General features: G+C 43.3%; 1 protein-coding gene across 2 annotated transcripts in view; it reads left to right on the forward strand.

The window, feature by feature from the left end:
• PLEKHA8 (pleckstrin homology domain containing A8) overlaps window positions 1-22,310 on the forward strand; it is a 48,295-nt gene extending 25,985 nt beyond the window's left edge. For both annotated transcript variants that reach the window (XM_050942883.1, XM_050942884.1), the window contains exons 4-14: window positions 7,116-7,240; window positions 8,953-9,111; window positions 9,994-10,034; window positions 12,652-12,809; window positions 14,321-14,489; window positions 15,772-15,857; window positions 16,267-16,325; window positions 18,356-18,486; window positions 19,171-19,241; window positions 20,376-20,437; window positions 21,657-22,310. In XM_050942883.1, the coding sequence (XP_050798840.1) occupies window positions 7,116-7,240; window positions 8,953-9,111; window positions 9,994-10,034; window positions 12,652-12,809; window positions 14,321-14,489; window positions 15,772-15,857; window positions 16,267-16,325; window positions 18,356-18,486; window positions 19,171-19,241; window positions 20,376-20,437; window positions 21,657-21,854 (1,259 nt within the window). In that variant the 3' untranslated portion in view covers window positions 21,855-22,310. The remainder of the gene's footprint in view (window positions 1-7,115; window positions 7,241-8,952; window positions 9,112-9,993; window positions 10,035-12,651; window positions 12,810-14,320; window positions 14,490-15,771; window positions 15,858-16,266; window positions 16,326-18,355; window positions 18,487-19,170; window positions 19,242-20,375; window positions 20,438-21,656) is intronic.
• The last annotated feature ends 551 nt before the right edge of the window (window positions 22,311-22,861 follow it).

A 22,861-nucleotide genomic window follows, 5' to 3' on the forward strand; every position in this document is an offset into this window, starting at 1 on the left:
ATTTTTTACTTGTTCTTTATCTCCTTATTTTTTTCTAGGAATTTTTCAACTAGGAATGATAAAATCTGTACTTGAGCTAAAGTGTCCAAACCTGGGCAGGAGGCTTTCAGCACCTCTGAAAATCAGCCTTATCAGAGATGTAGGACCTTGACCCTAACTCTGACTTTGAGCATTTTGATCTTGGTTCATTTTAAATTATGAAAAAACAGTTAATCCCCACAGCTACTTAAGCCTTCAAGGATCCTGTGACAGTTAAATAGGGAACACCCAGACATTCCCAAAGGAATGTCTTAAACACACATACACACACTTAGTCTGTGTCTACATTGCCACTTTCAGCACTAAAAACTTAGTCATTCAGGGGTGTGAAAAAACACCCCGTGAGCGACAAAGATTTTAGTGCTGAAAAGCGCCAGTATAGACAGCATGTGGCTCCCAGCAATAAAGCTACCACCGCTTGTTTGGGGTGGTTATTTTTATTGCTGGGAGAGCCGTGACGTGAGCAGTGTAGACATATCCTTACAGATCTAGGGGAAAAACAACAATTCCCTCCCTCCGTGTCCTCACCGCTCCTGAGAGTCTTTTGAGTCTGAGATCTGCACGCGTCCGGGGTAGGTGGAGATGCCCTTGTCTCCCTGCAGCAAGTCCCTCATGCTGCTGGCAGTCGTCAGCCACTTCCACGCAGAAACCTTCCTGCTAATAAGCACAGTCTTGGTGAAGAGTCTCGGGGCTTGGTTACACTGGAGAGTTGCAGCGCTGGTGGTGGCTTTACAGCGCTGCAACTTACTCACCATCCACACTTGCAAGGCACATACAGCGCTGTATCTACCTGGCTACAGCGTTGCATGTACTCCACCTCTGCCTGGGGAATAATGACTGCAGCACTGCTCCGCCCGTGTGGCCACCAAAAGCGCTGTTATTGGCCTTCAGAGGTATTCGGAGGTATCCCAGAATGCCTGTTCAGCCACTCTGCTCATCAGTTCAAACTCTACTGCCCTGGCCTCAGGTGACCCGCCCTTTAAATGCCCCGGGAATTTTAAAAATCCCCTTCCTGTTTGCTCAGCCAGCTGTGGACTGCAATCAGTGAGTCTTTCCAGGTGACCATGCCTCCACGTGCCAAACGAGCCCCAGCATAGAGCAACGGCGAGTTGCTGGACCTCATCAGTGTTTGGGGTGAGGAAGCTGTGCAGTTCCAGCTGCGCTCCAGCCGTAGGAATTACGATACCTATGGACAGATATCAAGGGCCATGCTGGAAAAGGGCCATAACTGGGACGCGCTGCAGTGCAGGGTTAAAGTGAAGGAGCTGCGGAGTGCCTATTGCAAAGCCCGCGAAGGAAACCACCGCTCCGGCGCTGCCATCATGACCTGCCTTTTTTACAAAGAGCTGGACGCGATACTTGGGGGTGACTCCACTGCCAATCTGAGGACCATGATGGACACTTCAGAGCGGGCGGGGGAGAAGAAGAAGAGGAGGAAAGGGGAAGGAGGAAACCGAGAGTGAGGGTACTGGGGTGGGGGGAGACACCTCGGAGTCCCAGGAGGCATGCAGCCAGGAGCTCTTCTCAAGCCAGGAGGAAGGTAGCCAGTCGCAGCAGCCGGTACTTGATGAAGGACAAACAAAGAAGCAGGTTCCCGGTAAGCGGCTTTTATTTTCAGGATGGAAATGTTTCGGGAGAGGAGGGAGGGTCAGGGCTGCATGCATGCATACCTAGATGTGGAATAGGCCACTGATGTGGTCTATCACGTCGTGATAATCGGCCTCGGTAATCTCTTCAAAAGTTTCAGCCAGAGTGTGGGCAATGCTCTTGCGCAAGTTTATTGGGAGAGCCACTGTGGTCCTTGTCCCAGTCAGGCTAACGCATCTGCGCCACTGTGCTGCGAGGGGTGGGGGGACCATTGCTGCACACAGGCAAGCTGCATAGGGGCCAGGGCGGAATCCGTATTGCTGTAGAAGACCCTCCTGCTCTTCCCAGGTGACCCGTAGCAGCAAGATATCTTCCAGGATCAACTCCTGTGGAAAATGTTGGGAGAGTGTTCACTGTAGGTGCCCCCTGCAGCTGTTTGCTTCCCCCAATGCACAGAAACCCCGAGGACAGTACAGCCCTGAAGCAATCACCATTTTGGGGCTCCTGTGGGTTATGTGCGCTCTCTTTGGTATGGGAAAATTATGCTATTGTGAAGACTGTAAACTCCTTCTCTGTGTGGGAATAACTGTCTGTGAGATATAAACAATGCTGCCTCTGTTAAGTGTTGCCCTTTTTGCCTTTCCACAAGCAACCTTGAGTTCTCGGCTGCTCGTGTTATCAACAGCCCAAAGACTCCAAAACCTCCGGAAGAAACCACGAAAAAGCAAAGACGACCTGCTGCAAGCAGTTTTGGATCACTCTGCCAGAGAGAATCAAAAAGTGCAGGACTGGAGGGAAAGGGAAAGCAGGATCCGCCAGAAAAATGCAGCGGCCAGGAAGAAAAGCACAAAGCAGCTGATAAGCATCCTGGCGCGTCAAGCGGACTCTATCCAGGCACTCGTAGCCATGCAGGCAGAGCATTACCGTGTCTCCCCTGCCCCCAAAGCTCTTTCCCTTGTGCCCCAATGTCAGCTCAAAACCCTCTTCCCCAGCATCCAGGTTCTTACCACCACCAGCTGCCTCCAACACCTGTATGTTCACCAACCAGCCCTGAGAACTATGACCCTTACCCTCTGCACTCAACCCCCATCACCATGCAGTATAGGCATCCTGAAGTGCAGCAGTCATTGCACAGCACTCCAGACAGGACATATTCAAACCTGTGACTGTACAGTTCCCCACCGCACCCCTCTGCCTTTTTAGGTTCCCAAAATGTTGTGTGTCTGTCAATAAAGTTATTTTCTTTTCAATGAATGAATTCTTGGCTTTGAAAACTGTCTTTATTATTGCAGAAAGTCAAAGATACCTTAGCCCAGGAAAGAAACAGGCACTGCAAATCAGCTTAGGAAAAACAGATTGCTACTAACATTGTAACCACTGCACTTCACTCCCGTGTAAGGCACCAAACATTACTGTTGGTTTTCAGCCTCAAATTCCTCCTTCAAGGCATCCTTAATCCTTGAAGCCCTGTACTGGGCCTCTCTAGTAGCCCTGCTCTCTGTCTGTGCAAATTCAGCCTCCAGGCGTTGAACCTCGGAGGTCCATGCCTGACTGAATGTTTCACCCTTCCCTTCACAAATATTATGGAGGGTACAGCACGCGGATGTAACCGTGGGGATGCTGCTTTCCCCCAAGTCTAGCTTCCCATACAGAGATCGCCAGTGCCCCTTTAAACGGCCAAAAGCACACTCCACAGTCATTCGGCACCGGCTCAGCCTGTAGTTGAACTGGTCCTTGCTCCTGTCAAGCTTCCCTCTGTACGGTTTCATGAGCCAAGGCATTAACGGTAAGCGGGGTCTCTGAGGATCACAAAGGGCATTTCAACGTCCCCTACTGTGATCTTCCGGTCTGGGAAAAAAGTCCCTGCAGCTTCCTGAACAGGCCACTGTTCCAAAAGATGCGTGCATCATGCACCTTTCCAGGCCAGCCTGTGTTAATGTCAATGAAACGCCCACGGTGATCCACAAGCACCTGGAGAACCGCAGAGAAATACCCCTTCCGATTAACGTGCTCGAAAGCTAAGTGGGGTGGTGCCAGAATAGGAATATGCGTCCCATCTATCACCCCTCCACAGTTACGGAAACCCATTTGTGCAAAGCCATCCACAATGTCCTGCACGTTCCCCAGAGTCACAGTTCTTCTTAGCAGGATGCGATTAATGGCCTGGCAAACTTGCATCAAAACGATTCCAACAGTCAACTTTCCCACTCCAAACTGGATCCCGACCGATCGGTAGCTGTCTGGAGTTGCCAGCTTCCAGATTGCAATAGCCACCTGCTTCTCCACTAGCAGGGCAGCTCTCAATCTCGTGTCCTTGCGCCGCAGGGTGAGGACGAGCTCAGCACACAGTCCCATGAAAGTGGCTTTTCCCATCCGAAAGTTCTGCAGCCACTGCTCGTCATCCCAGACTTCCATGACGATGTGATCCCACCACTCAGTGCTTGTTTCCCGAGCCCAAAAGCGGCATTCCACGGTGCTGAGCATTTCCATGAATGCCACAAGTAATTTCATGTTGTACGTGTCAGGTGACTCGCTATCATCGTCGGACTCCTAATGACTTTGGATCTTAAGGAATAGCTCAACTGCCAAACATGATGTGCTGGCGAGACTCGTCAGCATACTCCTCAGCAGTTTGGGCTCCATTTCCCACAGAAATCGCTCTGCACAGAAACCGTTGAGAGAGTCAAGATGGCGCCAAACGTGGACGGAAAAACAGGGATTGCTGGATGTGAAGCAATGCATCACGAGGCGTTGGGACAGGAAGCAGAATGACCTGACCCCTCCGCCCCCTTCCCACAACCCATGGCGCCAAAATGGGACGAGGTGCTCTGTGGGATAGCTGCCCATAATGCACCACTCCCAGCACCGCTGCAAATGCTGCAAATATGGCCACACTGCAGCGCTGGTAGCTGTCATTGTGGCCACACTCCAGCGCTTTCCCTACACAGCTGTACGAAGACAGCTGTAACTCCCAGCGCTGCACACCTGCAAGTGTAGCCAAGCCCCCAGTGTGAGGCCCCATGCCCCAGACATCTGAGTTTTCCTGCTCAACACCCTTGCTGAATAGAGGGTGGGAAAGCAGACAAGAGTCATTAGCAAGACAATAATTGTTGGCACCATCTGGGTGACTCTTCCTGTGTTAACTCTCCCCAAGGTGAGAAACTTTCCCTTCATCTCTAGCCTTGCTATGCGTGGCATCAGACTATAGGTTCAAACTGGCTCTCAACACAAGACAGAGGCCTTGGCTACACTGGCGCTTCACAGCGCTGCAACTTTCTCACTCAGGGATGTGAAAAAACACTCCCTTGAGCGCGGCAAGTTACAGCGCTCTAAAGCGCCAGTGTAAACAGTGCCCCAGCGCTGGGAGCGCGGCTCCCAGTGCTGTAAACTAATCCCCTCGAGGTGGAGTACCTGCAGCGCTGGGAGAGCTCTCTCCCAGTGCTGGCGCCACGACCACACTCGCACTTCAAAGCGCTGCCACAGGAGCATTAAAAGTATTATGCTCATGGTGTTAATATGATAGGTTTCAAAGTAGCTGCCATGTTAGCCTGTATCCGCAAAAAGAACAGTACTCAAGTACTCTTTTTTGGTGTTAATATGGTGTATATTAAGTATAAGTGTTGGGCAGTCGTGTGAAATCTTGTTATGATTACTCTTACTCACTTGTAAGTATCCCACAATACCTTGTAACAGTATAACTCAGCATTTGGCATAAGGAAACTGTCAAAGGCAAGATATGTAAGTATTCTACCCTGTGTGACAGACCCAGACCAGTGGGGTACAGGAGTCTGGTAGAGGTCAAATATACTAGTCACTGGCTGAGTAGTTTTCTGTTCCCTGAGTGACTAGAGCAGGGACTGCACTGGAGTAATCAGGAACCTGCTAGAACCAATTAAGGCAGACAGGCTGATTAGAACACCTGCAGCCAATCAAGGCAGGCTAATCAGGGCACCTGGGTTTTAAAAGGAGCTCACTCCAGTCAGGGAGGGAGGAGCTAGAGGAGAGGAAGTGCGTGTGAGGAGCTGGGAGCAAGAGGCGCAAGGAGCTGAGAGTGAGAGGGTGTGCTGCTGGAGGACTACGGAGTACAAGTGTTATCAGACACCAGGAGGAAGGTCCTGTGGTGAGGATAAAGAAGGTGTTTGGAGGAGGCCATGGGGAAGTAGCCCAGGGAGTTGTAGCTGTCATGCAGCTGTTACAGGAGGCACTATAGACAGCTGCAATCCACAGGGCCCTGGGCTGGAACCCGGAGTAGAGGGCGGGCCCAGGTTCCCCCCAAATCTCCGAACTCCTGATCAGACACAGGAGGAGTTGATCCAGACTGTGGGGGAGATCACTGAGGTGAGCAAATCTGCCAATAAGTGCAGGACCCACCAAGGTAGAGGAGGAACTTTGTCACACCTGGTACAGGTAAGGAGTGCCTTCATGACCCATTTAGTTCAGAAATCTGTGTTCAAAAACAAAGCATAAGAAGGGAGCACCATGCTACCAAAAACCAAGGTAATTGGGGCCCAGTGTTTTCATATTAGTCTTGGATGACATGCTTTATATTTGTAAACAGGCCTAGTATAAATAGAGGTAGGTTTGGGGGCTTATTTTGGAAACATATCTTCTGCATAAAGTGAAAAGAACATGCTGGGAGAACCTGCATCTCAGAAGGATTGGGGATGTATTATCTCTCTCCTGTACAAGACTGTTTTGTCTGTAGATAATACATTGGTAATTTGGTCTCTTGAACATTTTTAATATTGAAACCCAAGTGTTGTCAAAATTAATTGGCTATACATTTTAATCAATACAGTGACATAAAACAAGATGAAATTCACAAATTGACGCACTGTCACAAGGTGAAGTACTTGGGGTGCATTCGCAGAACTTGAAATACTTTCAGCTAACAAAATTAACTTTTTTTAATTTGGGGATCATTAATAATCTATTCAGGGTTTTTTAAACTGGCTTTCAGGCATTCAGGTCCCTTAATTATTAATAATGAGATAGATGGGTGTTAAGATGAGCTGTCTTTGTCAACCCCCCTTTTCCACCCTCCTGTAGTTTACAAACAAAGAGCTATGACCCTCTGACAACTGTTATTTAAACTTCAGATTATTTAGCAAACAGACACATTATAGTATGTAGGGATTTAGTCCTTGAATAAAAAGGCTCATGAAGTCAGACATCTTGTGGCTGAGACTCTTTTCTTTCTCTTTTGTAGTAAGTTTGTGTGTTATAACGGAACAGCTCAGCTGGAACACTGTATTCCTGTTTGTGTTGGCAAATATCAAAAGGTGCATGTTTTTCAACTGTCATAAAATGAACGGATGGGCAACCTAGTTCTAAGTCTTACGTTTTCAGTTTAATGGAGAATGTGTTGAAATGTCGATCAGATGAGTTGGACTGGATTGAAATAGTACTAGTTATTTCCTCAACTTTCCAAAAACGTCCACTGCAAGACTGATGGGATGTGTCCAACTCTCTTCTTGTTTCATTTTTAGAGCTCACTGAAAACACCGAAGCCTTGAAAACCAAAATGTCAGAGCTTAGACTGTACTGTGACCTCCTTGTTCAGCAAGTGGATAAAACTAAGGAAGCTAGCATTTGTGGTGTATCAGAATCAGAGGTACAACTTTGTTTTTGTACAGCCCTATCCCACTGGGTGCTGAGCACTCTGGACTTGTCCTGTGGATTGAACACCTCACATAACGAACCCATCATGACTTTTAAAGAAGGATGATACCCAGTTTAATGTTGCACTGACTTTCCTGCTGAATGCATGTAGGAGAAAAGTACCTAAGCAACAGACTTTAGTTAGCAATATGATGATATTTTTATTATGTATTGCCCTCCATTATACTGACTAGTACTGAGGTCATATACAGTAACTATGATCAGGATAGTAATGCCTCAAAAAAAATTATGGTTTCACTGACCTTGTGCATATAGTTCATGTTTCCAGGAATAAAGTGCACATACTTGATGAAGAGATGCTACGCAAGACATGTATAGCACCTGATTCTAATTAGACTACAGTCCAGGACTGTTAAAATCCTCCTTCAGTCAGTTCTGTTCTAAGGCTGAATACGTAATGATTTAGAGATAATGTAGAGCCACAGTGAAACTCAATTAGAAGAAGAAACTTCCTGACCAGCCCATGTGATGGCTTTCGGAGTTTTAACTGAGCATTTGTTGGTTTTGCATTAGAAAAGAAATACCAGTTCCAGAGGCATCTTTTACAAGCTTTCCTAGCAGAAGGAGCTCAGTTTGGGAACGGCCTTCTAAAGAAGAGGGTATGCTCCTTCTCAATGCAAGGGGTAGGGAGGTGGAAGGATTATATGCAAGAAGAACTTAGATAGCCTCTCAGACAGGAGATGTGGTTTTCCAAGTTGTACTGTCCTCCTGTGGTGCCTCCCAGAGGAATTTTATTCATAAGTTGCGGGGCTGGCAGATGACTGCATGAAGGGGAGTTATTGTGGTGTCCTAGCCAGCCAAGTAAGACACTGGCTGAAATCTTGATGATGGATTTAACAAACTGTGTGGTGATAGTAATGTTGTTGTGCCTAATTTGGTCTTGTATAAAGGACTAGTAAGCGGTTGTTAGAACTGTTGTAACAAACACACATATAATGTTGTATTTACTCACTTCATAATTCAGTGTTGTGGGGAAAATGAGTCAATATTTTTAGTATCCCTTTACCTGGCAATGGATTATTCAGAGCTGGAAGGTTTTAGCCTAATAGCAATCCGTTGTCATTAACATGTTTCTATGTTACATCTAATACACAAGGATCAGGACAGATATAACCCTTTGTCCAGAGTAAGTTATATAGACAAAGTAGGGGTTTGGTGCCAGCACAGTACTTTGTTTTGCACCTTGTTAAACTGCAGTCACCTTTCTTATGGTATAGGTACAATACATAAATAATCTTATCCTAGGTCACTTGAATTGTCAGCTTTTCATTCTCTTGCCATGATGTCCTCTGGTCATGCCAACCTAATAGCAGAACGTTGGGTCCTGGACCAATAACAGAATTCACCGTGGCACGTGTTTACCATGTTTTAACTCTGGGCATGTGGCATATAATTAGATGTTGCTGTTGAAATGCTGCATTTTGAGATTGGTGTCAGTGTAGGCTAACAGCAACAGGAATATCTTCAGAAGATGCAATGTCATTGCTGTGATCAGATGGCCTCTTATGTTTAGTTCTTTGAAGATATTGAGCTTCTGATGATTAAGAAACATGACTGTTGGGATGATGGGTTTTGTAAATTTCAGTCTTTCCAGATTAGGAGTTGATGGCAAATAAAGTGTCTTGCCATCTGGTTATTTCACAGAATGGAATTGATATGGGAGCTCTCTTGAAATCAACATGTAACACCTTCCTGAAGACTCTTGAAGAATGTATGCAGATTGCAAATGTGACCTTCTCTTCTGAGTTAATACATCACACCCCATCGGGATCTCCACACTTGGCTGTTCCCAAATCAAACAAGGTAATGTTGTGCAATCTCTGCTGTTAATCTCAGTATCGAAAGCATACGGCCTGTCCTGGAAAGTAGTAGCTGTGGTAGTAAGGAATGAGGCTTTTAGCCCAGGATCGAGATAGTAACCATCCACTGGTGACATCCTGGTGTGTCATATGGATTGCAAGTGATGCAAGATTCGACTGTACATTTAAGTCACCATTCACTTACTGTTAATAGGAGTTTAAACTCCTTGCTCAGTAATATTTGGGATCTGATCCACCTGTGAATATCCATGGCCCAGAATATTGTGACTGTGTGCTAGCTGCAATGGAAGCCTCAAATAAATTTTAAAAATAAGCCCAGCACCATGTTTGCAATTGTAAACTACCCAGAAGATGGAGAATTCATCTCACTGTCACGGTCTCAAATTTCCCAAGCATATTTGTGAAACTAGGGCAACTCTCCTGGCTAACAATCGGTTAGGATGAAGGGAGGAAGGCATATATGTTTCTTCATCTGGTGTGTGTAGGGTTTTTTAATTTAAACGTAGGAAGAGGGTTTCATTTTCCTTTACTCAGCCTTTCACAGTGGCCCCTCCTGTTCCCCAGTTCCCATGGGATTGCCATACTTTGTTTTGTTTTGTTTGTGGAGGTAGGCAGTACACTGCCTGGGGATTAGCCTCTTTTTTGATCTTTGCCCGGTAACCTTCGGAATAGATCGTTACCTGAGAAGGGTCCGATATTTTCATGGTTCAAACCTCATTGCATATGTTCATATGGACCCCAGATCAGGGAAGTATAAAGCATAAGCTTAATTTTCCTCATTGACTTCCATTTGAGTTAATAAATGTAAAGTTTGAGGAGTACAAAATGCTGCTTTATTTTAAGGATAATTTTTCTGTTTTTATAGGTAACCCCTCCCGTCTCCTCCAGTAGCACTACAGCAGAAAGGTACAGTGACACTCTTTTTTTTTTTTTTTTTCCTAAGAATGGCATAATTTTTTTGGTTATGTCTGACTCTCTTACGTTGTTTTTTTGAATGTATTGATGATATTGCAAATACCAGATACAAGCACAAACTCTATTGCTAAGTGGATTTTCTTTCACTTCGCTCACACTTTTCCCTCTTGGCTACTTCCTGGTGACTTCTCTTACCATTATCCTTATTATGCCCTTTTGCTGCTGGTGGCTAGCCAACCATCTCACACATGCTTTACTGCTCTCTTTCCAACCTCTGATTTCTGCTCCCTGCATTGCCATTATGAGTGCTGCTGCAGAAAACAAAGGTGTCAGGAGGCAGTGAATGAGCTGTCCATCGCAGCAGTGACCAATAATGCCAGTATAATGTGCCACTGGAACATTTCTTTAAAATCTGCTCTGTCACAACCACCTTCATCTGCACTGGTGACGTGTCCCCTGTCAGCCTCCAATGCAAAGCAAACATTTTCCCCAGGTCTCTGATGTATCTTTTAAGCTGAGTATTTTAAAAACAAGAGTTGTTAAAACATATTCTGTTTGCTGAAAAGGCTAATCTCTCTTCTGGGTTTTCTTAGTTTTAATAACAGTAGACTAATTCCAGTAAATATTTAATTCCTTTTTAGCATAAAATTTTGATTTTTGTTCTAATTCCCAAGTATCAGACGGGTAGCCGTGTTAGTCTGGATCTGTAAAAGCAGCAAAGAATCCCGTGGCACCTTATAGACTAACAGACGTCTTGGAGCATGAGCTTTCGTGGGTGAATACCCACTTGGTCAGATTCATGTAGTGGAAATTTCCAGGGGCAGGTATATATATGCAAGCAAGCTAGAGATAATGAGGTTAGTTCAATCAGGGAGGATGAGGCCCTGTTCTAGCAGTTGAGGTGTGAAAACCAAGGGAGGAGAAACTGGTTTTGTAGTTGGCTAGCCATTCACAGTCTTTGTTTAATCCTGAGCTGATGATGTCAAATTGCAGATGGACTGAAGCTCAGCAGTTTCTCTTTGAAGTCTGGTCCTGAGGTTTTTTTGCTGCAGGATGGCCACCTTAAGATCTGCTATAGTGTGGCCAGGGAGGATGAAGTGTTCTCCTACAGGTTTTTGTATATTGCCATTCCTAATATCTGATTTGTGTCCATTTATCCTTTTCCATAGAGACTGTCCAGTTTGGCCGATGTACATAGCAGAGGGGCATGGCTGGCATATGATGGCGTATATTACTTTGGTGGATGTGCAGGTGAATGAACCGGTTCTGCACACCGAACCATAACTGCACACCACACCATAATAACTCTAGCTCAGGGACCAATCCATGCAATATACCTCGATGCCAACTCTGCCCACATATCTAGACCAGCAACACCATCACAGGACCTAACCAGATCTGCCCACCATCACCGGTTCATTCACCTGCACGTCCGCCAATGTAATATACGCCATCGTATGCCAGCAATGCCCCTCTGCTATGTACATCGGCCAAACTGGACAGTCTCTATGGAAAAGGATAAATGGACACAAATCAGATATTAGGAATGGCAATATACAAAAACCTGTAGGAGAACACTTCATCCTCCCTGGCCACACTATAACAGATCTTAAGGTGGCTATCCTGCAGCAAAAAAACCTCAGGACCAGACTTCAAAGAGAAACTGCTGAGCTTCAGTCCATCTGCAAATTTGACACCATCAGCTCAGGATTAAACAAAGACTGTGAATGGCTTGCCAACAACAAAACCAATTTCTCCTCCCTTGGTTTTCACACCTCAACTGCTAGAACAGGGCCTCATCCTCCCTGATTGAACTAACCTCATTATCTCTAGCTTGCTTGCATATATATACCTGTCCCTGGAAATTTCCACTGCATGCATCTGACCAAGTGGGTATTCACCCACAAAAGCTCATGCTCCAAGACGTCTGTTAGTCTATAAGGTGCCACAGGATTCTTTGCTGCTTGTTCTAATTGCGTGAACAGTTCCTTAAAGGCAACTCTGTCTGAAAACCTTTTTACGTGTTATTTTTACAAATAATACCTTAAATTACTATAACTGAGGTTGGAAGGAGTTCTTTGTGCATTTGATGACTTGTTGTGTATAGTTTATTTTCCCACTTGCATGGCCATTTTCACCTGTTAATTAAGGTTGGGCTGTTCACTCAGAAAACAATGGAGAAAAAGATATCTGGGGGGCGGGGGTGGAAATAGGAAAATATGACTAAAACTGGGGGAGCAGGACTGTTTCAGATACAATATCTGCCCCTTAGCTTTTTTTTAACCCAACTGGATTTCAAGTTGGCTGTGCCCCTCTTTATTAAATTTTAATAGAGTATCTACTTTTTTTCCTCTCAAATATTCCATATTCTTGGCTTAGGATTGTTTCAGTAAATATACACACTGGAAAAACATTTTTGGAACCACATGGTTCCTTCTAATGTTTTTAGACAACCATGTTTCTCACAGCAATCTAGAACTGGCAACAATTTTGGATTTCAAGTCCCTCTTTCACATTGTTGTGTACAGTTTGATAGGAAGAGACAAGCCAAGCAAAGTGTTACATTTGCCCTTTAGTTTACATTTGTGTTTTTTTCCCCCTCCTTCAGGCAGATGGAATTGAACAGTTGTGAAAATGGCTCCGTAAAGACAGAAATTAATCCTTGTGACCAACCCCTGATTAACACTCTGATACCCTCACATCTGAAATCTAACGAGGGAGACTGTGACATTTCAGCTGAAAACCATGTTGAAAAGAAGTTGACAGGTAAACGTTTGGAAAGAAATATTATCCAGGGTGGTATTTAGTACTTTTGAGCACAAACAATCTTACAAGAGTGTGAGATATCTCACTTCTCAAGAGAGACGGAGTATGTCAGGGCTTGTTACAAGATTACTGAAGTTTTACTTTGCTCTCTGTCCATTTCCCAGGGGTTAAGTCTTCCCAACACAATTCACACCCTTGTTGGTGGCCTTGGGAGAGAGACCAAGAACTGAAGTGGTACAGGACTAAACTGCTCTCTCACACTAGAGCTCATCTGGGTCACAACTGACAAACTTGTTTTAGGAAATTCCACCACTGTTCAGACAGCGTTGTATTAAAGTACCCATGACTCCAGCTGGCATCTCTCCTAAATAGGCAAAGTTAAAACATTTTATTTATATTTTGATTTGGCATTGTTTCAGAAATTGCCTGATATTTATGCTAATGTGGTTGTATCAAAACAATTCAGTATATGATGGAATTGAGCCCTGAGACACTGTGTTGGAGTGTTTGAGGTTTTATTATTATTATTTGTTGAGTAGACTTGGTCAGACTCAAACGTTTTGTGTTTCCCTTACTGTACATTATGCAGAACAGGCTCCAGCAACCGGTGGTCTAGCAGAATTTGTGCACAAACATAAGAGGTATCAAGGTTCCTCTCAGCTTACCAAATTATGCTATGTCTGTCACAAGTATTTAGCTCCCCCACTGGCTCCCCAGAATTTTGTTTGCACTTGTTTTCCCCCGTTCAGTTTAGTTTGGTCTTGCAAAGGCAGAAGAAATACTTGAAAAATCAGAAATACGGTAATTGGAAAGGAAAATGACTACGGGTTCCTATTGGGAAGATGTTGTGCAGCCTTGTCTGATGAGAGGTCTCCACTTCCCATGCGCTTCCCACCTGCTCTAAAACCAAGTCCACTTCCCCTTTTCCCTGGGTTTGGTTTTCATTTACTTAGAAATTCATGGTAATACAATATACTTTCAGCCCAACCTTTTCCACCAGTCTTGGCTGAACTTAGGGTTCCCTAGATCCTTTCTTCATCAAGCCACTTCCACAGCCCTTTCTATCCGGGTAAGATAACAGGACACGTGAGAGTCAACATTTAATCCTTTCCCAGGAAGTTCAATATGGCTCTCACATCATGTGTCTTAGGCAAACACTGCCATCCTTTTGCACATTTTTGGTCTTAGTTGCATTTTCTTCCCTTCAATGGACAAAGGAATAAAGAATAAATTAAGAGATGTGATGACATTTCACAAAGTGACATCTCTTCCATGGAGCTGGGACTCTTCCAGTTTGAGTAGCGAGAGTGGCCAGTATTGTGTAGTCCTTTTAGGGCCTGTAGAAAAGTGTGCATGCAAAGATCAATAGAGCCATTCACTCTGAATATTTTAGAAGACACCATTAAAATAATAAGGTAGATAACAAGAGAAGAACTAGTCGAAGAATCTCATTCAAATTAGATACCTGGTATCATTCAGCAATTGAGGTTTCCTTTCTTTTTAAATGTAAGGTGATGAAATTAAAGACGATGGAGAAAGCAAGATGCTGCCCATAGAAGGCAACAGTGCCAATGAATCGCTGCATTTGGCAATGGATTCCATAAGTGGACCAGCTCCATCACACGGGGGAGAAGGAAAAGAAGAGGATTTACCTACCTTCTTCAGTGTCATGAACAATAGGTAGCATAGCTCCTGCATGCGGTAGATGAACAGTTGGTGGTATATTGAGACTGTATGGTTAAAACCCTTAATCAACTGAGCATTTGATCCATGCAATGGTGGATTCACTTAAATAAATCCCAGCAGAGATAATTTTGTAAATTGTACTGTATGTAGTAAAGCTATAATACGTTTTGTAGTACTAGGAGTTGGAACAAGGGAGTCTAACAGTTGAGTACTATGGTAAAAGGTCCATCACTTTAAATACTACTTTTTGTGATTTTTATCCTCCCCCTTCCCTAACTCACCCCCACCGTCCATGCGGTGATTCCTTTGCAAGAGTAACTTGCAGCAATAATTGTTGAACGTCTGAAAATTTGATTGTTGGTCAATTAATCACAAGCTGGAAAATTACTCTATTTAAAGTAACTATCTGTCTCTGCTAAATTGACTGTGGTACATCTCTAGGTTGAGAATTATTTTTCCATGGTGTGATTAAGAGCCTGTTTCTGTACTGTCAAAAACACTGGGCTACATTCACCAATAGCAAAAGCTGGCACAGTGAAACTGATGTAAAAAGGATCTGGTTGTGCTAGTGGCTCAGTGCATGTATAGTTTGCCTTATTCAAATGAAGCAGGTGTGTAATACAGTTTCTCCATTGAAACTGTACAAAAGAGGCAGTAGTGTGAAATATAATTCTCTAATGCTTAAGAGTGTAGGAACAGGCTGAAACAATGATAATCCGATCTCCACCCCCAAATTCAGAATCTGAGATCAGAGCCCCATTGCACTGGGAACGGTACCTGCATGTAGTGAGAAGAGCTTACAGTCGAAATAGCCAAGACATGCATTTTCTCCATTTCCTAGGTGGGGAACTGAGGAGCAAAAGCAGATGACTAAGATCACATGGGAAATTTGGGTTCAATCTCTGGCATGGTATCAGTCTCTTTGAGTTCCGGCCCAGTGCGTTAACCATAAGCACATCCTTCTGCCCTCACCATACAGGCATAATGTAAAATTCGCCTTTGTCAGTAAATGTGTCTGAATCAAAGATCTGAATTCCAGCTTTTATACTTGTTTGTGAGCAAGCAAACAAGGCATATATGTCTTTGAATATAAAACTTGTGATTTCCATTCAAACATTTATGTCCCTTACAGAAAAAAACTCAGTATGTAGTTCTTGTGAAATATTGATTGCAGTGTGACCTCCTTCCAAAAAAGCAAACTGTTCTTCCATTGTTTGTGGGTAAAGTATGACAGGAGTATTTAAAGTTTTCTTTGTGTTTATACTGGAATCTCCAGGTTTAGTGACATTGAACTCCAGGAGGGTGACGGCATACCCACAGAGGAATTTCTGCAATCGTGTTACGCGATAGTGCCAGTCTTGGGTAGGTGGTTACTTACTTTCACTACAGTCAGTGTCTCCAGCGGCTATGCCATGAATCCTTTTTGATTGCTGCCTAATCAGAGAAATGGCTGAGGTGTGGCTCAGGCTCATTAAGATCATTCAGTTCTTTAATCCTATTTGAGGCTATGGATACTGACTTCCTTTATAAAGTGCTTTAAGATCTATGGATAAAACTTGCTATAAGAGCTAGGTCCTATTATTTTGGTGTCTTTTTGGCTCGTGTACAGACTGGAGTTCTTGGCCCTATAACAGAAGGAAGAAAAAGACTTCCATCTTTTTGTTTCTCCTTTTAACTATTCAGAAAACCTTTTTGGTAGTAGGTGAAATGGATATTGCTGAGTCATGAGTACTAAGAAACTGCTTTAAAAATGTTGCCTTCTTTCTTCTAGACAAACTTGGACCAACAGTCTTTGCTCCTGTTAAAATGGATTTTGTAGGTAATATCAAGGTAATAGCCATTTCTGGCACTGACTTTTCAAAAAACAAAACTTAAGATATTCTACCTAAGACTAAACAGATGCTGAAACACCCAAACAAATAGTGCGTAAATGGAGGTACCAGTTTCCTTTAAATCAGGGTGTACAACCAAACTGGTATATAACAATATGAACAATAATCTCATACTCAATCTATTGAATATCTTAAAATGATGGAAATTAGATAGGCCTTTTCTTTAGCAAGTCTACTGTTCCACACTCCAGACAATGCAGGATTGGCCCCCAGTATGTGTACTTAATAAATAATAATAATTATAATTTCTCCTCATGTGATTGTAAATGATTCAAGGGGTGGGCTGCTATCACTTCTGTCGGAAAACTATTCAGCATTCTTATAGATCTCATCATTAGAATAGGGTTTTCCCCTGATAATTCAACGTAACTTTTTACATTGCTTAGTTTCACCCCATTATTCCAAGTCATACATTCTTGTGCTACTCTAAAGAACTCCTTTCCCTCCTTGTCTCTTCCATCTTTTGGGTGCAATAGGTGGCTTGTTCCATCTTTAATACCTGAGAGTTTAAAGATGTGTTTAAAACCATGAGGTTTTACTGATCTCTAGTACCCACACAGTATCTATTACCCAGCTGGCTTGCTGTTACAGTTATGATTGTGTGTAGAAACACAGAGTGACATAGGATCTAATGCAATGCAGTAACCCTTACAAAGGAAGTGTGTGGTGTGTTTGGAGCAGGTGGAGGTAGGTCAGGCATATGGAATATACAGGGGTGGGATTGGTATCTGGAGGTTTTGTAATATTTGCATAACGCTCCTGTTGGTCAGATCAAAATTCAGAAAGGGATGTTACACTGTGCACTGTTAAGTCCAGAATATTTTTTCAACAGTCCAACTTTTGTGTATAACCAGATTTTTTTAAACTCTGTTTGAGTGATGGCCTGGTATAAACCATTCAGCATGCTAGATTATAGCAGCTAATGAATGTGATTTAAGTTGCTGTTTAAATTCTGTACTGATAGTATTTTAAGCGAAGGCCTCACTAACCACATCCGCTTTGTTAATGCAGTAGGCTGAAAAGAAACATTTCCTTCCTCAAGCAGAAGCCAGAGAGTACGTTGTGAGACCAGGTCCTCAGCTGATATAAATCAGTTCTGTTTTACACCAGCTGATGAGACGCCTCTGAATCTGAACATTTTCCTTTGGCTCCAAGCTTGAAAAGGTTTCATGTGCTACTGGCAAGATGAAGTAAAAGAATATTTATCACTTAAAATAAAACATTAAACACCTAATTAGGAACATAACTTATTTCCGGCTTCAAAGAAATACTTTTTAAAAATGGAAAATAAAGAGCTTCCTCACTTACCCAGTGTGCCTGCTTCTCTTCTACCACAGCACAGGGTCCTGCTATAGCTACTAGCATTGAGCAAGTGCATAAAAAACATATAATTTAACAGAAAAGAATGCTATAAAAACCAAAAAGGACTGGGAAAGATAGTACCGAGAGTGGAAAGGCAACAAGTATCTCCAATATATACAACAAGAGCTTGTTAAGACAGTCTGATTGCATTGGCTTGTGTTTTTTACAAGGGTGGGTTATATGAAACAAGCTACATTTATTAAAAACAAACAAAACATTCTGAGTCTCTTATAGAATCTGCTGCTCCAGCTGCCCCTGCAGTATTACCTTAACCACATTTTTCTTTTCCCTGAAGTGCTCAGAGCTTGAACTTCCCTCTCTGAAAGTTGAGGTATCCATTTTTCTCGGGGAGAATGGACAGGACTCTCTTCATGGCCCGTCACTGCCACTCCAGATTTAAAATGTCAGAGGGCTGTTGAATAAAGCAAGGCACTTTTTCCCCTCAGATTTGGAGTCTGCTACTCCATGTACGCTGCAAAGAATTAATCTGGGAACCAGAATTCCTTTTATGTGTGAGAGGCCTGGTAAATAGCCCTTGTGAGCCAGAATGTTTTTGTTGTATAGAATGGAACCATGTAAAAGTGTAAACTGTTGCCTTCTCTTTAGAAAATAAATCAGAAATATATAACCAACAGAGAAGAGTTCAACACTCTCCAGAAGATAGTGCTGCATGAAGTGAGTGCTGAGGTAGCACACGTTAGAAACTCTGCAACAGAGGCACTTTTGTGGCTAAAAAGGTAACTGCCAAGTGTCAAACCTTCGGTTTAATTGTTGGTGTTAGGATGTTATCCAGATCCCTTCACCGATGTAGATCAGTCTCCGGAAGCAATTCTTGCTAGTTTCTTTGCACACCGGAGTAGTTCAAACACTGTGTTCAAATTTAACATCCCAGTTATGGTCCCGGTATTGGGCATACCAATCACAAGGTCTAAATACCCACCTTTTCCTAGAGAAATAACTGAATAGTCTTGTTGGGTAACTATTCCTGCCATGCGTCTGAGTCATCCAGAGGACCTAGACTGCGGCACATGAACTCTGACTTGGAGCACAGCCTGTCTGGGGAGTTGGGGCGTGGTGGCTGGAAGCAATTAGTAATGGATCCATCTCTTTGCCCAGAAGAAGAAAATGCCTAGTCAATATTGTGTTTGCTGTTACAAGTGAATAGGCCAAGAGGAAACTTCACTTGTGTTTTCTCCCGGCATTTCCACGTAGGCAATGAGACAGGGACTCTGCTCACAGTGAGCAGCCTTTAGTAATGTCCCATTTTGGCCAAAATGGTTTGCAGTTTTATGTGAAACCAGTGATTTTTTGCATACGTACATAGTGATATTACACACCCTTCCATTTCACTAAGCAATTTTTGTGGGGGCTGTCTGGTGATAAATATTTTGCTCTTTTTTTTTTTGTTTTTTTCGTGACAGAGGCTTAAAGTTTTTGAAGGGATTTTTGACAGAAGTTAAGAATGGAGAAAAGAATATTCAAATAGCTCTGAGTAAGTGCCAATTTCTTTATTGTTCTTACTTTTTTATTTAGATAACTGAACTTTTTCTCCATTATTTAGGTTCTGGGTGTTCTTCTCTTATTAATATCAAAATTAGTGTTCCCTGTAGCTCGCCTTCAAGAAATACCTTCTCTGAAAACTTTAATCTTGAGCCAAATACCGTATTTACAGATAACTACATTGTACGAGGCGAGAATTTATTTGATGGGATTTTCCCCCCAACTGTGTGTTTACATGTAGTTAAAAATGGGGGTGGGGGGGAACAACCCCAAATGTATCTAAGTTAAAACTTGGTAAAAAACTGTATGCTTATATGGGGCTTTTTTTTTACTGAGCCTCTTGGCATCCCCATGAGGTAGGCACAGTAACTGCTGTATCTGTTGTATACATGGGAAAGCACAGTGCTTAGGATGTTAAACAGCTGGCTGTGGGAGCTGCTGAAAGTGCGCAGAGCTGAAATGACAGTACTAAGCATATAGTGTTTGCTCAGCCCCTGTGCAGAGGTTCTTCCCCATAGTATGGTGCAGTTGGCACAGTGCTCAGCAACTTGCACTGAACGGAGTACTAGAGTACTAGAGAGGAGGAGAACCATGGGGGTGAGGCATGGGCAGAGCTCAGGCTAATCAGACAACAAAAATTAGACTTGCAAATAAATTGGTGTCCGTTGGCAGAGAGGATTTATTGGGTAACTTATTTGCCAAATCCTATTTGTACAAATAATCTGTACAAATGGTCGGATAATGAAGAAACATACCGGTGAATAACTTTCTTTATTTGCAGAAAATTGTTAAAACACTTTTCATGAAATAATGTCCAGCAAGTAATCCAAGCAGCTGTATCCAGGGGGGAGTATTCTCCCATGCCCTCCACTGACTGCAGAGAATGTGTGGGACAGCCATTTTTAGACCTTTTGGTTACTGCTACTGCAAGCCACAGGAATAGTGGCTAACTCGCATGGCCTTGGAAGAAATTAAGAGCTGGGGCAGATCTGAGGCTAGCTGTTTACGCTGAAATGCTGTGTGGAGTTGTAAGAAAAAATCCTTTCTCACAGCCGGGTGGAAGTGAGTTGGAAGAAAATTTGAAAATACCATTGGGAACTTATTTTTTCTTTTTCTTTCTTTTAAGACAACGCTTATGGCAAGACATTACGGCAGCATCACGGCTGGGTTGTGCGAGGGGTTTTTGCGGTAAGTGGCTAACATCTTAATTGCTGACTCAGCTAGTCAGAATCTTGTCTGCATTCACCTGTTCAGTCTTATGCTATGGTTGATACCTAATAAAATGTACTGAAATGTAAGTACCAAAAGAATTAACAAGATGTTCAGTTTGTCAGATCTCTGACTCAGGCAAGGGTTAGGGCTATCATTTTATGTTTAATGTTTGATTTTCACGGAGAAATTTTATTTTTCTTTTAGTTAAGAATTTTTGTCTATTTTAGATTTAGTCTAGAAATGTCTCTTGCCACACACCATATAGGGTTGTTTCTAGGAAAATAAAAATAAAGTCAGAATATTTTAGTGTGTATCACTAACAACATCTTTTCCTAATATTTTTAAATGAATTTCTGGAAGTAGGTTCTGTCTCCTCAAGATGTTCTTACCTCCAGTGCATGAAACGTTAGAGTAGAGCTGGAAGGAAGACTGAAACTTAATAATCATGAAAACAAGACCCACTTTACTCAAATAGAGTAACCAAGGAAACAGGTTGTCCTACCACCAAGCTAGCAGCGCCCCCTGGTGTCTGTTGTTATAAATTGTATTGGAGAGACTGTGGCCATGGCTACACTGGCACTTTACAGCACTGCAACTTTCGCGCTCAGGGGTGTGAAAAAACACACCCCTGAGCGCTGCAAGTTACAGCGCTGTAAAGCCTCAGTGTAATCAGTGCTGCAGCGCTGGGAGCGCGGCTCCCAGCGCTGCAAGCTACACCCGTAAGGGATGTGGTTTACGTGCAGCGCTGGGAGAGCTCTCTCCCAGCGCTGGCGCTACGACTACACTCAAACTTCAAAGTGCTGCCGCGGCAGCGCTTTGAAATTTCAAGTGTAGCCATACCTTATATAAAGTCCCAGCCAGATGTAAATACAATGCTTTTCATGATTGAAGGAAAAGCAGCAAGATTTGGGGTAAAATTATTTAAAAAAAAGACTTAAGTATGGGACTCTGACTTCCAAGTTTCTGAGTTCTTGAAAATTAGGCATAGGCTCCTTTTGAAAATGTACCTGCATTGGTTATTTTAATGTTTTTAAATTCTAAATAAAAAATTACCACTTGTAGTCACAAAATATGCTGTACAGGCACTTTCTAAAAATCAGGCCTCTGTAAAGTGTCTCATAATGGGGACGCAAAAGTTGAAGCATCAAAAGTCACTTTCCAAGTTTGAGAATTTAAACTTCTATTCCTCTCCCAGTTGGCTTTAAGGGCAGCACCAACATATGAAGACTTTGTGGCAGCACTGTCTGTGAAGAAGTGTGATGATCAGGAAGAAGCTTTTTATAATGCAATGCAGAGAGACCTCAACATTTACTTGCCAGCCATGGAAAACCAGCTGAATATCTTGGACACTCTCTATGAAGTACATGGTTTGGAGTCAGATGAGGTGGTATAATCACAGTGACACAGTACCTCATAACTTCAGGCACTGTATTTGTTAACGAGCTTTTCTGAATGCCGTTTCTCTTCATTGTATCTTTCCTTTGCATGGGAGGTGGAGGAATCAGTGTGTGTGTGTATTTTTAATCTTGTTTGTGTTTAAATGAAGAGGTGCTGTTTCTTTTAAGGCCACAAATGTCTGCATGGTGAAAACCTTTGGGCTAAATAATTCTTCTTTTTTACATGATTGTAACAGAGCAGAATTGGGCCTTCTTGCTCCAGTGCGTAGTACTGGGACCACACGTGCGGAGGGGCAGCTTTGATGGGAGCACAAATGCTGTGCTGATGTCACCATTTCGCCCTTACCCTGTTCTGTGCCTGTCCAAGTTGTGATGCTAGTCTCCATTTCACTGGTCTTCTCTCCATCTGTGTTAGTGGCGGGGCAGGGCTAGTGAGAGCTGTGCTGCACAGATAGCAGAAAAGAGGGCAGTAGAACTCTGTACCTTATTAACTGAGTGGTTAGTCTGGTCCCATCTTGAGGTAAATTTGGGTTGCATCCTTGTGTTTTATACTGGTGACTTAATTTTACTCACAGTCCTGTTTTTAAAAAATGTAAAGACTGTTACTGCAAGTGTTGCCTTGATGGCCAGGGTCCCTGGGCCTCCCCTAAGGGTCAACCTGTCACAATAAGGATGCTCTCCCTGTGTTGTCCTTGGTACTCTCCACCTCCTCACAGGTCCATGAAAACAGGATTGTCTCTTCCAGTGCTACTAGGCACCAGCTCCTGGAGCTGTGAGGGAGTGTGTGTGTTTGTGTGCATCAGAGGGAGACGGAAAGATAATCCTTAAATTCACTGTGACACCAGCCTTGTTGTTAATGTCCCAGCAGGGGGAGGCCTCTACTTGGCAGAGGGAGAGAAGGTTGTCAAGATGCATCACCTTGATCTTGGTACTAGTAGCATGAGTGCTTCCTTTGCCCTTGTGTGGTTAACAAGGCTTTAGTGCTAAGTGCTGGAGCCATTGG

The sequence above is a fragment of the Gopherus flavomarginatus genome, chromosome 2, assembly GCF_025201925.1.
Source record: "Gopherus flavomarginatus isolate rGopFla2 chromosome 2, rGopFla2.mat.asm, whole genome shotgun sequence".
NCBI lineage: Eukaryota > Metazoa > Chordata > Testudines > Testudinidae > Gopherus > Gopherus flavomarginatus.